This window comes from Vitis riparia, chromosome 6, assembly GCF_004353265.1.
Source record: "Vitis riparia cultivar Riparia Gloire de Montpellier isolate 1030 chromosome 6, EGFV_Vit.rip_1.0, whole genome shotgun sequence".
Classification (NCBI taxonomy): domain Eukaryota; kingdom Viridiplantae; phylum Streptophyta; class Magnoliopsida; order Vitales; family Vitaceae; genus Vitis; species Vitis riparia.
In genome coordinates this window covers 20,434,144-20,449,597 of record NC_048436.1, presented here as the reverse complement: position 1 = coordinate 20,449,597, position 15,454 = coordinate 20,434,144, and the positions used below count along the sequence as shown (strand labels likewise).

The window sequence follows — 15,454 nt, the reverse complement described above, 5'->3', positions numbered from 1 at the left end:
CTACTCCAACAGAAAACCCTTCGGCTATGTTTGATTCCCGGAAAATTTGAGGGAAAATGCGAGGGAAAGAAAATACAAAGGAAAAGTAGAAGGAAAAAAAAAAGTGAAGGAAAATAAAAAAATAGATTAAAAGTTGATAAATTATTTTTTTTGTTACTTCAAACTCATTTTATTTATTTTAACTCATCAATATAAAGATTAAATAATTTAAAAATACATAAGTTTTTAATTAGTTTTAATTATATTTGATTTTCTTTAATATTTTTCATAGGACAACCAAACATGAAAAAATCATTTTCCTTAACATTTTTTTTCTTTCCTTTGTACTTTCCGGGAACCAAACATAGCCTTCATAATTCCTCCTCCCCCTGTTTATCCCCACCTAATCCCGATGTAGGTCCAATGACCCTCAAGATTTTAAATCAAATCCATATGATTAAAAATATGCATACATATATTTTGCAACAGAAATAATAATAAGCTCAAGTTCGAAAATGTACTTCATATTTGTTATTTGGATAAAAGTCATAAAAAATACATGAGAAATAAATAGAAATTACAGGCAAATAACCTCAAAACAGCCTACCACAAAATCAAATATTTCTCAACACATACAATTCTTTTGTACGTTTATAACATCTGCAGCCACTTTTCTCTAATCTTTTGCAGCCAATTCATGGGGAATCTGGACCTTGCTTCTTCTTCAGATGATCGACTTATTTCATCCGTGACTGCTGCTTGGGAATTGGCCAATTCTCTATCGAGTTTAATGCCATCAATTTGATCAGACCCCTTGGGAGGAGTCTCTGGTCTCACCTTTATTTTAACTGGTTTTCCGAGCTTTGATTTATCTTCCATTCTTGCAATTTCAAGAGCCTTTGCACAAACAGGGAAACCCTGATCATCCCAGGACTCTAAAATCACGCCAGAGCCAATGCAGCTTCTTCCCTGGTAGAAGGCTGTGAACTGCCCAGCTGCCAGGCCTTGATCATCTTCAGATAACTGGACAACCGCAACATCCTCATGCCCATCCTCACCTGGTTCCATTGTAAAACTGCAATTGTAGAAACCCGGGCCATGCCGAACCTGAAAAGAGTTCAGTGATACATGTGAACAAAAAGTTGCAGTGGAGACTTGGACTCAAAGCATTGGGCTATAAAGGCAGTTTTAGTCCAAAGACACGAGGATAAACCAAGCGGTCCACATCTGATCTAGAAAATTTCTTTTCTGGCATTTATGGGGTGACCAGAGGCTTAATGGGATTCTGATGGTGCCAAGGTCTAGTGTTGATTCATGCAACAAGAGACAACCCAAACTAACAGTAGCAGGTAGCATCATAGATGGGCACTACCTCATCAGAAATTCATGAAGACTCCAATCATGGAAATGTTGGAAATCAATGATGGGAATAGGAATTGGAGAATTTCAACCTTGCATTGAAGCTGGCTGATTTGGCCTGGAGGCTCCCTGCTGATCCACTTCAGGGATCCAACACGGAATAATCGCCGCCGTTTGTCTAATGAGAAATAGTTTCTTGATACAAACACTACATTGTTTTTGACATCCTTCTCGACAACATACCTGTACAAGATGCATTTCATGGGAAATGATCAATAATCTTAAGAAATATCGCTTATCACAGGAGCACAGCTAGAATTAACAACAAAGACTGGAACTAAATATCAATAGAGGAATTAAAACAATTAAATGTCCAAATATACAAAATTACTAGAAGTTCAAGAGACCGTTCTGACAAAACAGCTAAGACAGCTTTTGTTTTGTCAGTACTAAAACCAAGAATTAAATTGCAAAAATAACATAGTGCAGACTATTTTATAACTCATTCTAGACATATATATTCAGAGCTCTTACCAGGGTCCTCCAGGAAGACGTAGTCCTTGGCGTTGACCAATAGTGTAGAACCAAAATCCCCGGTGTTTGCCAAGGAGATCTCCTGTCTCAGCTTCCAATATGATACCTTCCTTCTCCCCAATGTGTCTTGCAACAAATTCACTGAACTTTATCTACAATATAACCCAGTTTGAATAAGAAATGTCACTATTTGCAACCTCACTTGAGCAACCAGAACCAATGTTTGAAGTGGATGAAGTTACTGCTACTCGATACAAATTCAGAATGGAGACTGAATATTACCAGGGTAAAATGGCAAGAATAAAATGAATCAAAAACTATTTTTCTGAACCCAATTCATTTAGCCCAGTATCCAAACCAAAAAGACAGCGAAGCACCCAAAGAATAAAGTTACAGTTAGAATTAGAAAGACTATCTGAAACTTAAGGGCCAATATTTATTTACCATTTCCACATACCAAATATGAAGTGAATCTCAGCTTTTCAAACTGTCTTGGCAATAAGAAACTATTTTCTTGTTCTTATGCACAAGAATAAATGCTTTTTAAATTAGATATATGGCAAAATTTCTTCATATGGATAATGATGCACCCTTCCAGGACATACCTTCCCAAGGAAACAAATTCCTTGTGAATCCTTTCTATCTCTGTTAGGCAGATCCAATTTTGTAGCAAGACTGCGGACTTCATCCTGTGGATAATAGCTTGGATTTTAAAAGAAGAAAATATCAAAGAAACAGGCAGAAGATTTTTGGTAGAGTGCTGTTACAATCTTCCTAAAATACCGAGGATGAAAGTTCTAGCACCTATTAGTATTAGTAATTAAAAACCCAATTTATCAAAGACAAAATAGTCAAATTAACAAGAATTGTGAAGAACTATACACTCATCTCCAATGTGGTTAAGCATTATACAAGCAAGTCAACATAGAGATCTCATCTACATTTTTATACAATACCATGCTTCACTTTTTTGTCAACATGAGCATAAGAAACTAGTCCCACCTAACCTTTGGGATACATCCAAGAGGGAAAATAAGTCGTTTAAGCTGGATCTGAGAGAGATGTGAAAGGAAGTAGGTCTGGTCCTTGACCTGAAAAGCCAAAAACTACAGATAAAAAACAAGCTATATATGCAAATAAAAAACTCCCTTAAACATGTAATAAACAACACAATAACACTAATTAAACATAATTTAAAAGCTCCAAATTGTTAAAAACAAGAAGAGGAATTCATGGTGCTAAGAATTTGTGTCTCGAAGGTAGACTTTCCAAGAACTAAAATTTATCAACTCATATCAAAACGGTTCAAAAAAGTGACCTCATGATTTATGTTGGTTGTTAATCACACATATTCTCAGGGAACTAAGAATTGTAAGTTCTCAATTAAAACTAGGGATAAAGCTTGAAAACCTAAAGGTTTTAGGGTAAGCAGAATTAAAAATTAAATATTTGCAATGTAACTCAAGCAAAACTTTTTTTTTTTCATAGGGTGCACCCATAAATATAACTTGAGTAAAACTTGAATTTGAGTTGAGTGAATAATGACAGTTCAGAGATGCCCATGCAAATTCACTACCTTGGCATCATCATTGTAAGAAAGTACTCATGTTGATCATAAATCAAAGCAGGACAACCAAATAACCCTCCTATTCTGTAAATATTCCATTTTAACATGATTTAATTTCCAGTAAAATAAATTCTAAAAAATTAAAAAAAAAAACCGGAAAAAAGGGGGAAAAAACTAAACAAAACTAAATAATCTTAGTAGACAACAATCATATCAAGACAAATTTACAATCTGGGTCAAACTTGATATTTCACTTTAGTCAACAACAACTATAATGGTTTTGATGTGCATGGTCAAATGTAGTGCTCACTTCATGATAAGTAATTAAACCTCCTATGGAGATACTCACACATATCAACTTTGAGAAAATAAAAATAAAATTCCTCAAGCAAAACCTTTTTTTTTTTCATAGGCAAATAGATATTACCGAAAAGTGCCTAACAAAAACGGGGGCGCACCCACGAATGTAAGTCGAGTAAAACTTGAATTTGAGTGGAGTGAATAATGAAAATTCAGAAATGCCCATGCAAATCCACTACCTTGGCCTGATCATTGTAAGAAAGTGCTCATGTTGATCATAAATCAATGCAGGACAACCAAATCAAAACCCTCCTATTCTGTAAATAACATGATTTCATTTATAGTAAAAAAATTAAAATTTTTTTAAAAAAATGGAGAAAAAAGACACTAAAGTAAACTAAATAATCTAAAAGAATAGTAGACAACAATCACATCTGGACAAATTTACATCTAGGTCAAACTTGATATTTCACAACAGCTATAATCATAGTTTTAAAGGCGCAACACAAGGCATGCACCTAAGTGAAGTAAAATGTGACTAGGGATGCATACCAATTTTATAATATATGATTCAAAATCTTAATCCAATCGATAAAAAATTTAAGATTCCAAACACTTAAAAGAGACATTCAATTTTTTAAAAAAAAGTAATGAAATTATATCAATTTCAATATACATTTAGAATTTTATTTTTTTTATAAGTATATACATTTAGAAATTTCAAAATTAAAAATGTTTAAAAAAGAAGAATAAAGTTGACAAGGCACACATCTTCAATAAGGTGCATGTCTTGGCAAACAAGGCACTATAACTAGGGAGTGGTTGCACCATGCGCCTTGCGCTTGGTCCAGTATAGTGCTCACTTCATGCTATGTAATTAAACCTCCTATGGAGATATTCACACATCAACTTCAAGAAAATAGAAATAAAAATAATTTAACTGGTGCATTTTGCTCCATTTTATTTCTAAATTCAGAATATAAAATTATTAAATTTGATCCATCTTTTGGATATATAGAACTTGATCGTTAAAAAACACAACCTTCCACTCAACCTCACTGCATTTGAGCCAAGAGAAAGTGTTTATTGGTATATTCAACGTAAGGTGCATATTGATATCTAAACACTCTTATTTTGTTACCAAAAAATTTATTTTTTAATGTCATATTAGTGTGAAGGCATCAGAAACACGTGTGATGCCTGGAAATATAGAAAATCTACATGTATATAATGAGAAAATTTTAAAATATTAAAAGAAAAAGGAAGGAATCAGAAATTTTGACCCGGGGTTAGGAATAAAAAGAAAGAAAGTTATATTGATGATATATCACAAGTCTTGTATTTTAGAGCATAAAATTCCAAAGGATGCTTCTTTTTTCTTACTTATAGACCACTAATTAATAACAAATCTAAGCATTGATTGAGTGACAGAGGAGTTTAATGGAAAGAACAAAAGAGTCAATATCGGACAACGATCAATAGGATAAATCTCATACAAAGATTATTAAAAAAGAAAGAGGAGTAGAAAGAAAGAGAAAAAGTAATGTGTAAGGAAAAGTCAGAAAATGTGTATCTCACATAGGTACCATATCCTTAGACAGTTCCAGAACAGAGGGTTTATCCATTTGATCTGTAAATGAGTGAACAACATTTGCATAATGTCCAGAAGCGACATAGTCAAATTCCTTACTGCTGATGGCATCCATAAATGCACCTGAAATAACATAACCATAAAGACAAGGAAAAAAATTTGAAATTCGGGTATGACAGCACAATGGCAAAATAATAGATCTCATAAATTCAGCCTATATACCAAATTTTATTCTTGTATTGCAAAGAACATCTGGGTTAGGAGTTCGGCCACATCGATACTCCTCAATAATGTAAGACACCTGAAACATGGACCAGCAATTTTCAAAATTTCATCCAGACAGCAAAATAGAACGCTGCCAAGGAAGGTGACAGACTAAATGATATAAAAACTACACAACATAGACAGTAGACACTGTATGTAACTGACAAGTGACACAACTTTCAATTGACAATATAGCAAGGAGTGTCCATATAACAATCCAAAGAACATTCAGAGGGGACATACACACCACATTTTTCCAGTATTCATCTGTCAAATGCACAACTTCTAATGGTACATCAACCTGAAAGTAAACATCATTCAAATTTAGTTTGAAGGCCTCTCTTATGCATAAAGTATGCCAGGATTATCAAGACAAGCATTTGCCTATCATATACATAGAAAATGTCTTGCCCTGTCATAACTAATAACAATAGCCTTTCATTAAAAAATCATGGATAGAATTCATTCATGAGAATTGACAAAAAAGGATGACTTTGCAAATGAAAATAGAGAAATTTAAGTGATGGAATGAAAATAAGACATCAATTTCATTTGCTTACTAAGCAAAAAACTATAAACTGCAAGTTAGTAGAATCACAAAAACATGAAGATCATCAGATTGATGCTTTATCTGGAAAATTAGATGAAGAGAAAGATGTGCAATTTCCTAAGAAACATGCTCTACTGGGTATCTGCACTGCAACTTAACAGAGGAGCAGCTACCCTCTGCCCAAGGCAGTATATCCATACTGATATGTGAAACACAAATACTCATTGGGTACAGAATGACAGCTTTAGATACATGCCACTTGTATTCCAACTTTCAACTTTTGATTTAAAACTTGGACAAGTTCCAGATATGCATAGGACACAGCTGATAAGTCTAAGATAAGGGTAGGTTTAAAAAGATATTACTTCAGATAAAACAAAACTAAGCTTCTTAATGAATTTTAAAAGTGAGGATCATGTTGCATTAGAAAATGGTCAATTTCAATTACTGGAAGCTATCATTTCTTATGATCTGCAGAGAGAGACTTATGTCAAATTTGATTTTCAGGATTAACAATTGCTACAAGTCAAATATTGTATTTTAGGCAATAATAATAATAACTTATTTTTATCATGGCTCAATTTAATATAATATGTAATATACTCTTGTATAACTATGTCAAATCCTACATCTAAAAGCTTGTTCATATTGCATCATATCCATGTTCAGTATCTGAATCAATGGTAAAAAAGTGACTCTCATCATACCCAGGAAAAAAAAAACAAAACAAAAACAATAATTATAAAACAGAGAAAAAAACTGACCTGATCACAAACAGCTTTTGCATACTTCAAATCATCTTCCCATGGGCACTCACTCCAAAAGTTCTCGAAGTCTTCCTACAAAAAATCAGAACCATATCCAACTAAGAATTTTTCCCATGTGCAGAAAAGCCAATGGGATGAACTTATAAAAGCCAATCTTTTGTGAAAAGGTATTAACTGGCATCACCAAGAAACCACATTGGAAAACAGTACTTATAGAAGATTCATCGCAATAAGGAAAATGACACCAGATTTAAAGACAGAACTCGGTATGAGAGAGTCAACTCAACTTTGCCGTTGCTTGAATGGTGTTCTTTAGTTTTCTTGATCCTGAATAATGAAAAACCTTAATACATTTTATCTTGTTTCCCTACATTTCCTCAGTAACCAGAGGGAAACTTACAGAAATCAATCGTGTGGCCTATGTTCTCTATCCTGGTTTTACGACATCAAAGATAAAACACCTTAATTCCATGAAGACAAATAGTCAGGATGAGTTTTGTAGGGGTGTATTATAGTTCAGAGAATGAAAGCACCAATATTTAGAAATTCCAATTCCTTTTCTTAGGCCTTGCTGGATTTTCTCAGAAGCCAAACAGAAATTAGTAAAACGAGATTCTGGGTCCTACATTTTATGTTCTTGTTTCCCAAAATCAAAAAGAAAAAAGCTTAACTCACCAAAGCTAAACAGTCGCATTGTGGCTTGGGGAATTGCAGTTTAAACAACAAAGACACAAAATTTTCAATAACTTTAATCCATTCTTGTTTCTTTCTCCAATAATTTCTCAGCAACCAAGCAGAAATTCACAGAACCAGATATTGAATCTTCTATCTTACCTTATTATTGTTTCATTGAGACAAAATTTAAAAAATCTCAACTCAAGAAAGCCGAACAGCCACTTGCTAGAGGGCAGTTTAAACAACGAACAAGGTAATATCGTTCAAAATTTGCAATTCATTTTCAAATGTTTTTCCAACATTACTCAGCATCCAAACATGAACCGAAAGCGAACCCACCTGGAACCAAATCTTGAGGTAGAAAGCAGTACAGGAGTGACCAGCGGCATGCAGGAGGCGGAGGGCGACGCTGCTGTCGACGCCGCCGCTGAGCAGAACTGCGATCTTGAGGCGCTTATTGGGCAGAGAGCAAGAGAGATAAGGCTGAAGATCGGCATTGAACAAGTTGCTGGGAGGAGTGGTGATGGTGGTGGTGCCGCTGGCCGCGGCGGAGGTGGCGGCAACGGCGGCGGTGGTGATGGATGGTCTAAGGTTTGGGAGGAAGCAGATAGAGAAGGATTTGGGAGAGAAGAGGGAGATACAGAATCTGAGATTAGGGTTTCGGAGAGAGAGTGAAGTGAGAGATGGAGTTGCCGCCATTCTGAGCATCATGCTTCATTAGTCTCTGTTTGGAGATAACAGAAAACATAGCCGATAAAAGGCAGATTTTTTCCCTTTTCAGACACCAATAACGCGTGTTTTGCACAGATTTAAAAATTATCCTCCAAATTTCTTAAATACAACATTGGAAGGTGTTAGTTTGAATGAATGGAGATATCATGAGCTCCACGAGCTCTGCACGTGACTTATATTTTTATAAGTCCAATAAAAAAAACTATAATATTGGTATTTAAGAAGTTTTGAGAATAATTTGTTCATTTTAAATTTGATAAAGCAATGTCCAAAACACGAAATAGATTAGAAGAGTAAAATGTATTAAACCCTATTATTTATACTAAAAATGTTAATGATATTATTATTATTGCTATTATTACAATTTTTTCCTTTTTTTTTTACACAATCATGAAATTTATATAATATCTAATTTTTTTTAATACATTTATAATCATATAAAAATAATTTTATGTTTTTTATTTTTCTCATTTTTAACTCATACCAGATTTTAAAAAATTATCAATGTTTTCCCACACTAAACAAGTCATCGATTGAAAAAAACTATCGTGAATGCAATATGATAAATATATAATTTATATGTTATTAAATTTTAAAATAATAAAAAAATTATATATGATTAAAAACATTTTAAATATTTCATCATATTTATTATATTTTATATAAAAATTATTACTATTCTATTATTTTTAAAATATAAAATAAGAAATATATTTAAATCATATTTAATCATTTTTAAAATATAAAAATAAACTTTAGTGAAGTAATTGACTTAGAACTAGTATTACCACTTTAGTGTGGATATCAAAAAATATCAAAATATTAAATTTAATTAAAATTAATTATAAATTTATATATTTTAAAATTATTTCATTTTTATATCATAAGTAAAATGAATATAAAGTAAAATATAAAAATAATTTATTAATTTTAAATCTATTTTTTATCTTCATTTTTTATTTCTATTTATTTTTCTTCAAAAATTTTAAGAACAAAAAATAACCTTAATATTTCATATTTTTAGGTTTTATATTTTAGAGTATAAATAGATATCTCATTTTTTCCTTCTACTTTTCCCTCTATTTATTTTCCGTTAAAATTTTCATGAATAAAACATAATTGAATAAATAAATTCATAATTTTCAACAAAGGTTATAGGGTATAACAAATTCATACACATTATATACTGATATCGTTGAACAAGTATTAATGAATTCATAATGCCAATTAAAAAGTCAATCCTAGTGTTCTTTTGCAAGTCCCATCTTCACTAGCACCCAACACACAACATATTAAGATCGAGTTGATAGTACTCGTGAATTGTTGTATCAAAGGTATTAGGTCCTATAATAAATGAATTAAAATTTGCTTAATAAACTTTTTCTATTATGACTTACTTTGATGCATCGGAGGTATACACACCATGAAAAGTGTTTAATTTTTCAGAACACATTTGTTATCATTTCTTTTACTTTTTAATAAATTTATTAGCTTTGAAAATACAAAAACAAAAAGATTAATTTTTTATTTTATCATCATTATAAATTATTTTTTTATTTGTCATGGTTTGAAAGCAACAATTTTATTCTATTTTTGTTAGGATTATGGAAGAGTTGCATGAGGAGAAAGGGGAAGAAAGGTTAAGAGAAGAATAGGTAAATAAAAAGAGATTAGGGCTTATTTGTTTTTCATTTACTTCTCTTCATAAAATATACAGCCTTAAAAAAAAATAGAAAAAAAAGGTTGAGAACTGGTATGATGGGTTTGGGCCAGACTTGTCTTGGGCTGGCCCATTTAAATGGATGTGAAGCCCTTGATGTCGGTCCTAGCTCCTAAGCGCATAAAAACCCTAGCACATCCGAACACTAAAACCCTAATTCTCATCTCTGCAAAGAGAGGAGAAGCGAGAGAGAAGCCACGCCGTCGCCGCCGCAAGATATTGGCGGAGAACCAATCTCCGGAAGCCGCTTTGCTCTATTCCTCCTTTATCCTCTTCGTTTAAGGTAGCAGCGCCATCTCTCTCTGTCCCTCTCTTTTTTTTTTTTCCTCCTGATTTCTATTTTTTAATATTTTCTGATTTGATTTCTGGATTTGATTTGTGTTGTTTGTTTTCACTCTGATATAATGATTACGATTTCGTATTTGGGCATTATGGATGGTGAGTTGATTGAGAATATGTGTTGATTGAGAATATTGGATGAATAGAGTGGTGGATGCAAAATGTTATTTTTCTTTTATTTTTTAGCAAGTGGTGATATGCATGTGGGTTTGTGTTTTGATCTTCATAGATGCTATCCAAAATTTCAAACACTAATTGGGAAATTTGTGCATTTGCGCAGCTCAATTTCTATTGTTTTGATGCTCTGCTACATTTTTCATGAGATTATTTCTGGAAAGGAACGGCTTTGAGAAATTTTCAGTTGAACCCAAGAGCTGAATCAGTTTCTGTGTTGGTTTGGTTTTTGGAAAATTCACATGGGTCTGTTGGTTTTTTTGCTTAAATTAGGCCACTCAACTATTAATGTGGTCTTCGAATGCAGTATGAAAATCAAAACATCAACGCAAAGATAAATAACTTCAATGTATAGTGGTATAGGATTTTCACATTATTAGGATTCTTAATGAAGTATGAAGTCTCGAAAATATAGTCTATAATGCCCCTTGCTATTCAATACTGTATATAATCTTAATGTAAAATGATTGGCTTCTCTCCCTAGTAGGGGTATAGCGACTAACCTGAAAGGTTAGAACTTTGAACATGGTAAATAAACATTGCATGTCAATATGGTTATATAATACAAATAGAAAGCGATACCTGTGCATTATGACTGTCCCTTTTTCAGCATATTGATTTGTGGACTTGTAAGGAACTTCGAGGTTTTAGCGCACTCTCTACTCACTGATTAGATGGAGCTTGGAACAAATAGTTATGGTTAATTGTCTTGAAAGTTTATGAAATTTTGAGGTGACTCTATTTATTAAATATCATATTTTACTGGGGGATTTCATTGAAGGGTCATTTGGTTATGCATGTATGACATTGATTAATACATATTTTTACCTCAATTTTCCATCTTTCCATGGATTTTGTACGTGAAGATGTGTGTGTTCATATGTTTATGTATATGCATTTTTCTTTGTTTAACAATGTGGAGGAAGAAATTTTTTTTGCAATAAATGATAAGGAAAAATAGGAAAGCGATACCTGATCTAATCAACTATGAATCTAACTGATGGAATTCAAGTGAATCTGGCATCTCAGGAATATAGATGTGGGGGAGTGTTGTAGAAGCCTGTGTAAGAAGTGATGTTTTGCTGCAAATTCTCTATTCTAAGGTTTTTGTGTGCTTCTGATATTTGCTGTTTCATAAGTTTTCTATTTTCCCACCACAAACTACACACCCCCTTCTCCAAGGAAAAAAAAACGAAAAAAAAAACTATGATTTGTTGAAGTGAAGGGACGGGTGTTCCTATATTTTTCATTTTGTTGCCTTGGGTGTCTTTTACGTATCACATTGTGGAAAGACTTTGATATGATATCAACATTATCTTCATAGCTGTCAATACCTTATCCAACAAGATTGATATACTTTTGTCTCATGATCACATTTTTGGGAAAGGAAATGGAGTCTTGCTTTTCCCGCTTGATGAATGAAACATAGTCTTGCTGTGATATAAACAGAGGATGAGTGCAGCCTAATTGATATGAATATGCTCATGTTCATCTTTCTTTCAGAATTTACATTTGTGTTTCTCCCTGGAATCTTAAATCTGCTCTATATTTTGTCACAGAGTACACAATATAAGTTAAAAAATGGTGCAATACAATTTCAAGAAGATTACAGTGGTCCCCAATGGGAAAGAATTCATTGACATCATCCTCTCTCGCACCCAGCGTCAAACGCCAACAGTTGTTCACAAGGGTTATTCCATTTCCCGCCTTCGTCAGTTTTACATGCGTAAAGTAAAATATACTCAACAGAACTTTCATGAGAAGCTTTCTACCATCATTGAGGAGTTCCCTCGGCTGGATGATATCCACCCGTTCTATGGTGACCTTCTTCATGTCCTATATAACAAAGACCACTACAAGCTTGCTCTTGGCCAAATCAACACTGCAAGGAACCTTATCAGCAAGATTGCCAAAGATTATGTGAGGTTGTTGAAGTATGGTGATTCGCTCTATCGCTGCAAGTCTCTAAAAGTTGCTGCTCTTGGCCGCATGTGCACTGTGATAAAGCGGATTGCCCCTAGTTTAGCTTACCTTGAGCAGATCAGACAACACATGGCAAGGCTACCCTCAATTGACCCAAATACCCGGACAATCTTGATTTGTGGCTACCCAAATGTTGGGAAGAGTTCATTCATTAATAAGATCACTAGGGCTGATGTGGATGTTCAGCCCTATGCATTTACTACGAAGTCACTCTTTGTAGGTCACACAGACTATAAATACCTAAGATACCAAGTGATAGACACACCGGGGATATTGGACCGGCCATTTGAAGACCGTAACATTATTGAGATGTGCAGTATCACAGCTTTGGCACACCTACGAGCTGCTGTCTTGTTTTTCTTGGACATCTCAGGTTCATGTGGGTACAGCATTGCTGCACAGGCAGCTCTTTTTCACAGCATCAAGTCTTTGTTTATGAACAAACCACTCATCATTGTCTGCAACAAGACTGACTTGCAGCCATTGGAGGGTATATCAGAAGAAGACACTAAGTTGGTCATGGAGATGAAAGCTGAAGCTATGAAGACTGTTATAGGTCAAGGAGGTGATCCTTTGAACGACGAGGGGGTGCTGTTGACCATGAGTACTTTGACTGAGGAGGGGGTGGTTTCAGTGAAAAACGCAGCTTGTGAGAGGTTATTGGATCAGAGGGTGGAACTGAAGATGAAGTCTAAGAAGATGAATGACTGCTTGAATCGGTTTCATGTTGCAGTGCCAAAGCCTCGAGACCAAAAGGAGCGGCCACCCTGTATACCTCAGGCAGTTTTGGAAGGTATGGCAAAGCAGCAAGCAGCTGAAAAGGAAAAGAGGAAGCTTGAAAGGGATTTGGAGGAAGAGAATGGTGGTGCTGGTGTGTACTCTGCTAGTTTGAAGAAGCACTACATTTTGAAAAATGATGACTGGAAGGAAGATATAATGCCAGAAATTCTTGATGGCCACAATGTTTATGACTTCATTGATCCTGATGTCTTACAAAGGCTTGAAGAGTTGGAACAGGAAGAAGGGCTTCGGGAAGAGGAGGAAGATGATGATTTTGAAATGGATGGGAAAGAGTTGACCCTGGAGGAGCAAGAAGCATTGGCTGAGATCAGGAAAAAGAAAAGCTTGCTCATTCAACAGCATAGGATCAAGAAAAGCACTGCAGAGAGCAGGCCAACTGTGCCTAGAAAATTTGACAAGGAGAAGAAGTTCACATCAGAGAGAATGGGGAGGCAGTTATCCGCTTTAGGGCTAGATCCCACTTTAGCCATTAACAGATTCCGCAGCAAGTCAAGGGGCCGTAAGAGAGAGAGATCACTTGGCAGGGGTGGTAATGATGGTGATGATGTTATGGATATGGATGTTGACCAACCTAATAAGAAGTTGCGAGCAAGGTCTAGATCTCTGTCAAGGTCAAGGTCCATGTCACGGCCACCAGGTGAAGTTGTTGCAGGGGAGGGCTTCAAGGACTCTGCTCAAAAGGTCAAGGCTCTAAAACTTGCTAAGAAATCTGTCAAGAAGAGGAACAAGGATGCTCGTCGTGGGGAGGCAGATAGAGTTATTCCTACTCTGAAACCAAAGCATTTGTTCTCAGGGAAGCGGTCCATTGGAAAAACCACTAGACGGTGATGTAGTAAAGGTGTCACAGGCATGCTGAATGTTTTTATCAGTTTGTCATTTAATTTTTGTTCCTTTTCGAGCCATTTCTCTCTTGTGTTCACAGTAGTCTTTGTCGATTTCTGGATGCATTTTCTTTATTTGATTGTTAAACAATGGTCTTAATGTTCTTTCTTCACTTGTTTGGAATGGAGCAGCAGTTTTTTGGTATCCTCTCTCATTTGCAGAATCTCAACTGAAACATGTCAATGGGTCCCCGCAGAATGAACTCCGGGAATGTAGGAACGAAGTAGGAAAGGCGATATGTGTTGAACCCGATGATCAAATCCAAAAAGCCTCGCCTCCTTTTTTTAGTAAAATAAAGAAAAAGTCCCTTTTTCTCTTTTTTTTTTCCTTTTCCTCTGAAGAAATTATTTTTTTAAATACAAAAAGAAAAATATCTTGGTTTGTGAAATGAAGAATGGATACGAGCTTTATTTATTTATTTTTTCGTTATGCATAATAATTTTTTTTGTTTTTTTTTTGTAAAATAAAGTTACTAATATATGCATTCGGAATTTTTCAACGCTTTGTATCCATATTTGTAGAGATTGAAGTTATGTTATATGATTTAAGTCTCTGTCTTTAACCCATTATTAGGAGTTGACATAATTTTTCTAATATATATGAATTTATAAATAAATTATATATGATGTCATTAATTGATAGATTTCATTATAGATTCAAAAAGAACTCTTTGAAATGAATGTATGATGTTGAGTGGATGGGTGCCCCTAGATGATAATTGCAGTAGATGCAATCAAAATTTAGAAAGTTCACATCTTCAATGTACACAATTATTGTGCAGATATTAAATTCTTAAGTCAACCTTTAATGCATGCAACAGAAAGAGTCATGTCATAGGGCAAGTCATAAGAGCGACCCCCCGAGTATTTGTTATTATAAAAACAAATGTGCAAATTAAATTAAATTGAAACTTAATTTATCATCTAAGGTCCAATTATGATATAGACAACCGTACTAGAGGTGTGGTATGAGAGCTAAAAACATCTAATTTCATTCAAAATTTTAAAAATATAATACATACGATGATGTAATATATTGTACTATTAGTGTGATTGTATCATCAGTGTTGGATATTCGTTTTGTATCTCTTTCTATTTCTTATTTTAAACGTTTTAGAAAAACAAACTTTTATAATATTATATTATCATGATTTAATATAATATAGTTAAAGAAAGTAAATATTTCAAAAAAATTAATGATTTATAGATAATTTATTTTTCTTTCTTGTGTTTCTTGC

The 15,454-nt window shown here is 34.0% G+C and overlaps 2 protein-coding genes across 3 annotated transcripts; one reads left to right on the top strand and one right to left on the bottom strand.

The window, feature by feature from the left end:
* Positions 1–471: 471 nt before the first annotated feature.
* LOC117917121 (tRNA-specific 2-thiouridylase MnmA) lies at positions 472–8,370 on the bottom strand. 2 transcript variants are annotated; one of them, XM_034833346.1, is made up of 10 exons: positions 7,926–8,370; positions 6,909–6,983; positions 5,842–5,895; positions 5,553–5,631; positions 5,326–5,453; positions 2,880–2,963; positions 2,478–2,561; positions 1,873–2,024; positions 1,431–1,581; positions 472–1,086 (listed from the first exon to the last, which is right to left on the bottom strand). In XM_034833346.1, exons 1-10 carry the CDS (start codon positions 8,295–8,297, stop codon positions 631–633), a joined length of 1,635 nt encoding a protein of 544 aa, XP_034689237.1. In that variant the 5' UTR covers positions 8,298–8,370; the 3' UTR covers positions 472–630. The 2 variants fall into 2 exon arrangements, with proteins under 2 accessions (XP_034689237.1, XP_034689238.1); XM_034833347.1 differs by lacking the exon at positions 5,842–5,895.
* A 1,826-nt stretch (positions 8,371–10,196) lies between these two features.
* Positions 10,197–14,364, top strand: LOC117916328 (nucleolar GTP-binding protein 1-like). Its single transcript, XM_034832283.1, has 2 exons — positions 10,197–10,321; positions 12,111–14,364. Exon 2 carries the CDS (start codon positions 12,133–12,135, stop codon positions 14,161–14,163), a length of 2,031 nt encoding a protein of 676 aa, XP_034688174.1. The 5' UTR covers positions 10,197–10,321; positions 12,111–12,132; the 3' UTR covers positions 14,164–14,364.
* Positions 14,365–15,454: the final 1,090 nt, after the last annotated feature.

Coding starts and splice junctions, on each gene's coding strand:
- LOC117917121 (XM_034833346.1), bottom strand. CDS start 8,297: ATGATGCTCAGAATGGCGGCAACTCCATCTCTCACTTCACTCTCTCTC. Junction 5,896..6,908: donor CAAAAGCTGTTTGTGATCAG/GTCAGTTTTTTT, acceptor GTTTACTTTCAG/GTTGATGTACCATTAGAAGT. Junction 2,025..2,477: donor GAATTTGTTTCCTTGGGAAG/GTATGTCCTGGA, acceptor GTTATATTGTAG/ATAAAGTTCAGTGAATTTGT.
- LOC117916328 (XM_034832283.1), top strand. CDS start 12,133: ATGGTGCAATACAATTTCAAGAAGATTACAGTGGTCCCCAATGGGAAA.